Source organism: Tupaia chinensis, unplaced genomic scaffold (genome assembly GCF_000334495.1).
Source record: "Tupaia chinensis unplaced genomic scaffold, TupChi_1.0 Scaffold000627_1, whole genome shotgun sequence".
NCBI lineage: Eukaryota > Metazoa > Chordata > Mammalia > Scandentia > Tupaiidae > Tupaia > Tupaia belangeri.
In genome coordinates this window covers 1,223,749-1,231,452 of record NW_006160147.1, presented here as the reverse complement: position 1 = coordinate 1,231,452, position 7,704 = coordinate 1,223,749, and the positions used below count along the sequence as shown (strand labels likewise).

Genomic DNA, 7,704 nt, shown 5'->3' with positions numbered 1-7,704 from the left:
TTTCCCTTTGTGTTCGTCATTTTGGTTAATTACTGGAAGATGGCGGTTCCGGCCAAAAGGCGGTTCTTCCTTGTGAATGCACAAAGGCAATCACCGTAATGGCTAAAATAAACTTTTTGGGAAAAAATGTTAATTGATTCATTCTGTAAACATTTTTTTTTTTTGGAGAGGTTTTTGCTATAGGGCGTGTGCACTTGCCATCCAGACAGAGAGAAGCAGAGAGAAATAAGTGAGAAATCACCCCCTCGGGGGGATGGCCATGCTGCAACCCCTTCTCCTCCATTCTCCTCTCAGTATCTTGGGCACGCACGCACACGTGCCCCGCATGAGTTTAAGCCACCGGGTCCGGGACTCAAACTGTGGTTGACTATGTAGGAGTCCAGCGACATAGCCATTACGCTAATTGCTGGTCCCTATAAAAATATTTTGTTTTGGGGACCAGCAGGTGGCATGGTGGTTTAGGTGCTGGACACGCCCACATGGCCGACCACAGTTCAAGTCCTGGACCTGGTGGCTTGCTTTCTCACTTTCTCTCTCTCGCTCTTTCTCTGTCTGTCTCTGGTCAAATTAAAATAAATGAATGAATAAATAAAATTAAAAATAAATCATTAAAAAAGAATAAAGTCTCTTATCCTTGCACAAATTACTTTCTAAAAAAACGGTTTTGTTTTTGTTTCTACACATTCAAAAGATCTTGTGGGAAATTTATAGAGGAAAAAGTTCTTACAGACCTTCCCTTCTCAGGCCAGCAGATAACATAGAGGTTAAAGCTTAGGATCCCACATGTTCGACTCCATGGTTCAAGTCCTAGACCTAGCTTGAGAACCATGCAAGGCACATGTGTGTGCGCACGCCGAAAATCCCTAGAGGAGAATGGAGACAGGATTGTGGCATGCCATGTTCCCAGGGGGTGACTTCTCACTTTCCCTGTCTCTGCCTGTCTCCGGTGTGCACACATACCCCAGAGCAAAAATGAAAACAAACAGACAAAATCTCCCCTTCTCTAATAGTGTCTAATTCGTTCATTCTGAGCAGACATGATCTATGTCTCCGGAGGCTTTGACGGAAGCAGGCGTCATACCAGTATGGAGCGATATGACCCAAATATTGATCAGTGGAGCATGCTGGGCGATATGCAGACAGCTCGGGAAGGCGCTGGACTCGTAGTGGCCAGTGGAGTGATCTACTGTCTGGGTATGCAGCTGGGTTCAGGATGGGGAGAAGAATCAGTGGGAGGTGGACTCGGGGTGAGGATCACCTTTTAATAGAGTTAAGTTCATAGATTTTCTTCAGCTAAAACCCTGGTCTATCGGATATATCTTCCATCACCTGGGACTGTCTTTTTCTGGTAAGCAGAAAGCAGAGTACTGTCAGGTTTTTCTTCAGGTTATTTGAGCTTTGTGGTAGAACTGAAAGTAGAATAAGTCATTAAAGTGCTCAGAGGAAGGCCAGTGGGGAATGGACAGGAGGCTTTACCACTCTTTCTGGAATCGTCTCTACTTTGTCTTCCAGGGGGATATGATGGTCTAAATATCTTAAACTCAGTTGAGAAATACGATCCCCATACTGGACACTGGACTAATGTTACACCAATGGCCACCAAGCGTTCTGGTAAGACCCGGCAGATCTGAGGGGGGACAGTAGATGGTGCTGTTGAGTCTTGACAGATGCAGCGGTGGTACAGTCACGGGACAAAATCAGAGTTGTAGTTCCTGCTTTGGTGATAGACAGATTCAGTTCCCCTTGGCCTTTAAGTTAGACTATAAATTTGAGAGCAGAAATATTATTTTATACATTTTTTTCTCTTTTTTGTTTTTGTTTTTATTTTTGGGTTTGGTTTTTTTTTTTTTTGGAGAGGTTTTTGCTATAGGGCGTGTGTCCTCTCCAGAAAGACAGAGAGAGACAGAGACACAGAAAGCAAGAAATCACCCCCCCAGCGGGGATGGCCACACCACAATCCCTTCTCCTCTCAGGATCTTGGGCATTCACGTACACGCACCTGGCGTGAGTTTCAGTCACCGGGTCTGGGACTCGAACCATGGTAGACTACATGGGAGCTCAATGACATAGCTATTACGCTAACTGCTGGTCCCTTATTTTAGACACTTTTTGAGTCCTAGTTCCCTCCCCGCATTTTCGAATACGTAGTACAGTTTGTGTATGTAGTACATGGTAAGTAAATGTTAAGATCTCTAATGGTGGGGGCCGGCAGGTGGCATGGTGGTTGAAGGCACTGGACTCCCATATGGCTGACTGTGGTTCAAGTCCTGGACCTGGTGGCTTGCTTTCTCACTTTCTCTCTCTCTCTCTCGTTCTCTGTCTCTCTCTGATCAAACTGGAAAATAATAAATAAAGTTAAATAAAATGATTCTTTAAAAAAAAAAAGATCTCTAATGGCAAGAACAGAGAGGACTCTGCTGGTGGCACAGGGGAACCAGAAAAGGCCCCATGTGGGAAAATCCCCAGTTTGCCTAGAGCCTGTTTCTATATCCCGGTCACCCACATGTACACCTTCGATCCATTCTGGCTGTGGTTGAGGATAGACTGCAGCCTGAGGACTCTGTGGGAATGCCTGTCTTTCTGTCTCTCATTAAATAAATAAATTAAATTAAAAAAAAAAAGAGGTAGCTACATACCTTCACTAAGAACTTTTTATTTGGGGCCAGCAGGTGGCATGGAGGTCAAGGCAGGTGGATCCCGCATGGCTGGTGGGCAGTTCAAGTCCCAGACTGTCAGCTTGAAAAATCACACTAGCTATGTGTGCATGGGTTCCCAAAATCCCAAGAGGAAAATGAAGGAGGGGTTGAGGCATGGCCATGCTCTCTGTAGGGCGATTCCTCACTTTTCTTCTCTCTGTCTCTCTCTGGTGAGTGCATGTACCAACTTAAAAAGGAACTTTTTTTCTTCTTCAAGATTTGCTATATGGTGTGTGCGCTCTCCAGAGACAGAGAGAGAGAGTAAGAAAGCGGGGGATGGCCATACCACAGTCACTTCTCCATCCTCCTCCTGGGATTTTGGGCTTGCACACACACACACCCAGCATGTTACTCAAGTCGCCGAGTCCGAGACTAAAACCATACAGTCATGTGTGATCCAGCACCTTAACCTTCACACCATCTGCTGGCCTAGAACGTCTTTTATTTTTTTACAAAAATTTTTTATTTGACTTTATTTATTTTAATTTGACCAGAGAGGGACACGGTAAGAGAGAGAAAGTAAGAAAGCAAGCCACCAGGTGGTCTGGGACTCGAACTGTGGTCGACAGTGTGGGAGTCCAGTGCCCTTAACCACCACACCACCTACCAGCCCTGGCCTAGAAATTTTTAAAATGCAACCAATGTCAATTTTATTTATGATTGAGAGCACATGTTTGGACATGAGAAGCACGGTCTTGTCGTGCCGTAATCCTCTTCCCGTCCTTCAGCTTGTCAGGATCTTGGACTTGCATATGTTTGGCGTGTTTCAGGGTAACCAGGCCTGACCCGTAGTCAGCCATGTGGCTTCCAGCACTGCAGTTCAGTATGATGCCAACTGTGCCACCATGGCTGGGCCACTAAACACTCCTTAAAGTGAAGTAAGCTGTGGACCTAAGAGAGGAGAAAACTGCTATTCTAGCTTACTTCCTCTGGGTCAGAGTTGCTCAAGAACCACAGAGACAGCTCCTTTCCTTCCTTCTACCTTAATTATTGCGTTCTTTTTTTCACATCCTTTTTTTTTTATCATAATGAGGAAACTTGGGCTCTGAGTTAGGGAAAGGAAAAAAGAGAGCCTTTTTTTTTTTTTTTGTTCCTTATTTCAAGCCCTAGCCAGAGTTTAAAGATAGGATAGCCTGGGACCAGCAGATGGCGTAATGGTTACGTCTCTGCATTCCCATGTAGTTAACTGCGGGATTCCCATGTAGTTAACTGCGGTTCGAGCCCTGAACCCAATGGCTTAAAACACACGTCAGGGGGAACCAGCAGTTATCGTCATGGCTATGTCGCTGGGCTCCCACGTAGTTGACCGCAGTTCACGTCCCAGACCCGGTGGCTTAAAACTCATGCCGGGCGCGTGTGCGTGCGTGCCCAAGATCCCGAGAGGAGAATGGAGGAGAAGGGATTGCGGCGTGACCATCCCCTCTGGGGGGTGATTTCTTGCTTTCTGTCTCTATGTCTCTGTCTGTCTGGCGAGCGCACGCGCCCTATAGCGAAAACCTCTCAAAAAATAAAAAAAGAAAACCACACACACACCAGATGTGTGTGCGTGCATGCCCAAAATCCTAAGAGGAGAATGGAGGAAAAGGGATTGCAGCATGACCATCCTCTCTGGGGGATCATTTCTTGCCTTCTCTCTCTCTGGCGAGCACACGTACCCTATAGCAAAAATCTCTCTCGGGGGGGAAAATAAAGGCGGAATAACTTATTCTGAACTAGATCGTTCTAGATCTGTCTAGCCCAGCCCATATCCATCACCTGCCCTAGCATTTGCATAACTGTTACTTACCATGTTTTGTTTCTAGAATTCATATCCCTATGCTTAGGATAGATTGAGTATCCCTTATCTGAAATGTCGAGTATCAGAAGCATTTTGAACTTACGGTTTTTTTGTATTTGGAATACTTGCACATACATAATGAGATACCTAGGCAATGGGACCCAGGTCTAAACAAAGTTTATTTATGATTCATATACACCTTATACACCTTGCCTGAAGGGTAGTTTTATACAGTATTATATGTTGCAGTATTTTGCAGCCCATCACCTGAGTTCAGAGGTGAAATTCACTTGTGGCTTCATGTCAGTGCCCCCAAAGCTTCAGAGGTTGTATTTTCCAATTAGAACACGCGGCCTGTACCTTTCGTTTGCTCCTTTTCCCGCCAGGTGCAGGAGTCGCCCTGCTGAATGACCATATTTATGTGGTGGGGGGATTTGATGGTACGGCCCACCTTTCTTCTGTGGAAGCGTACAACATTCGCACTGATTCCTGGACGACTGTCACCTGTATGACCACTCCACGATGCTATGTAGGGGCCACGGTGCTCCGGGGGCGGCTCTACGCAATAGCAGGGTGAGGATTTAGAGACCAGTCTGGAGGCATCACTCGACTAGGGCAAGAATCTGTGGGAGCCAGTCCTTACTTGTGGACGGAGACAGGATTTGGGCTGGGGGAGACATCTCCGGTGGCTGCGGTAATGAACGACTGTTACAGAGAGTAGAAAGCTCATTTCCTTCTTTGGCTTCTTTCCCATTCAGATATGATGGGAATTCCCTGCTGAGCAGCATTGAGTGCTATGACCCTATCATCGACAGCTGGGAAGTTGTGACATCCATGGGGACACAGCGCTGTGATGCTGGCGTGTGTGTGCTCCGAGAGAAGTGACCACAGCTGGAGCGCCATCCAGAGCTAGTGACGAGTCCAAGGGACAGTTTGTGTGAGAATCAAGGATCCTTTCCAGAACGTGTCTGTCAGCGTGTGCACAGGGTGATTACAGGCACCAGTACCTTGACGAGTGTACTTATTTGAACACACTCCCCCTCGTGCTGGTCCCGAGAAGGGGCGGTAACAGAGGCTCAAGGGCAGAGTGCGCACACCGGATGGATGTGGGAGACAGATCCCCTCTCCCTCTGGTCTGAGGAGCACTTCTTGTTCCGTGTGCTTGAGGCAGTAGCTCTCTGTCGTGCCTCGTGTTGAGAATGCTAAGGTGAGTATGGCCTACTAGAAGTGGGCAGCGTGCAGCGGATGAGAGCGGGAGGATGCCAGCCTGAGTAAGCTCGGTCAGGCCAAGTCCCCACCCCAGGAACAAATGTCTGTTCTCATCTACAGGGTGCGGGGGCAACACAGTTCTATTCTGGAGAAAATCAAAACTTTGGGGGCCAGAGGGATAGTCATCTGACACTCCCCTGGGACGAGGTTGGTATATCAGAACTGAGTTTAGAGTAAGTGAACTGAACAACTGGATTTGGTGGTGTGAGTGGACCTGGAAGCCCACTGACGTCCAACCTGGAAGAGTGAGAAGGGCTTATTATTCAAAGGATCTTTTCATTTCCCCAAGAGCTTTCTAAAGCAGAAAGACCTTGGCACTGGAGACTGAGAAGGTAACAGAGTGAACAAATGTTGGGGGAAAGGAGACGGCGTAGACGTGGGCGATCAGTACACCTGGGCATAAACGAGGAGTACCTGTGATTTTACCATCGTCTTATTCCCTGCCGGGGCTTATCTAGCCGTGGCCATGTTTGCCTTGAATGGGTGAAAGACTCTCTTCGTTGAATCCAATACTACTACACTGTTACCTTCCATACTATTTATTTGGGGATGGGGTGGGAGGTGGCAGCAACCTAGTAGTTTAGCTCGCTAATGACTGTCCCGTTCTTCGAGGGGCACACTTCTGCCAAGGAGTGCTCTTTGCTGCCGTGTTCAGTACTTAGTCCTTTCTTGCTACCTTTTCCTTACCTGTCCTCAGGATGGACTTCATTCGCGCAGTCAGAATAATCAAGCACAACCAAAAGTCTTGTGTTAGTTCCATTGCTTCTGTCACCATTTCTGTGCTGCCATTCAAGGCTCTTCTGTGTCATGGAAGGAAAGTCTTGCTTTATGGGTACTGGGAGTGTGGGGACGTGCTGACCTAAGCAAGGATGCACTTTCCCTTCATTCCAAAATTCCATGTTTTCTTCTTTTCCTGAGTCGTATTAAGCTACAGAGTTCTTTTCTTTGTATTTTTTTAAGAAAATATTAAAAATCAACTGTCTGAAATACCTCTAAGAGAGTTTTTGGCTAACCAGACATTTTGGGGGACAGGGTCCCATCTTTTCAAGCTGCTCACCTTATGGTTTGCCAAGTAGCTCTGCTGTCTGTTAGACACAGGTCAGAGGTAGCCACTTTACCACTGGAGAACCGCATCAGTCAAGTGTGTACCTAAGTACACCATATTCATTGACCTCCCTCACACTTGGAGTTTACTTGAAAACCAAAGGGAGGGCCAGCCAGTGGCATAGTGGTTATGGTGGTGGGATTCCACATGGCCAATTGCAGTTCAAGTCCTGGACCCAGTGGCTTGAAAAAACACACTGGGCGTGTGTGTACATGCATTCCAAAAATCCTGAGAGGAGAATGGAGAAGGCATTGCATTGTGGCCATCCCCCTGGTAGTGGGAAGGGTACTTTCTCATTTTCTCTCTTTCTCTTTCTCATTTTCTGTCTCTAACAATCTCACACACCCTATAGCAATTTCTTTTTTTAAAAAAAAGGGGACTAGCAGGTGGCATGGTGGTTAAGGCACTGGACACTCCCACATAGCCAACCATGGTTCCAGTCCTGGATCTGGTGGCTTTGCTTTCTCACTTTCTCTCTCTCTCTCTCTCTTTCTCTCTGTGTCTCTCTCTCATCAAGTTAAAGAATGAATGAATAAATTCAGCCTTTTAAAAAAGAAAAGGAATAAAGAAGAAGTGATCTTGAACTCACTTAGCCATCTTAATTTTAGAGTTGTCTTTCCAGTCTTTTTTTCTGTTTGTTATTGATATAAATATGGCATATGATATAAATGGTTCTGCAGAACACCTGCAAAACTGCGAAAATCCTGATGTTGCCAGAGCAAAAGGAAGTTATCTTCAGTAAAAGGAGTCTGCCAACCTTGGAACAGATGCATTCTGCCGGCTAACTAAATCTCAGCCTGTGAAACATATGGCCCGTTTTATCTCAGGAAGAGCAGGGACAGTGAAGGAGAGGCCGA

At 46.4% G+C, this 7,704-nt stretch overlaps 1 protein-coding gene across 1 annotated transcript in view; it reads left to right on the top strand.

Annotated features, from left to right (window-relative positions):
• The window catches only part of KLHL12 (kelch like family member 12), a 49,048-nt gene extending 42,319 nt beyond the window's left edge, over positions 1-6,729 (top strand). The window contains exons 11-12 of the mRNA XM_006159160.3: positions 4,860-5,046; positions 5,232-6,729. Of these exons, the coding sequence (XP_006159222.1) occupies positions 4,860-5,046; positions 5,232-5,358 (314 nt within the window). The 3' untranslated portion in view covers positions 5,359-6,729. The remainder of the gene's footprint in view (positions 1-4,859; positions 5,047-5,231) is intronic.
• Positions 6,730-7,704: the final 975 nt, after the last annotated feature.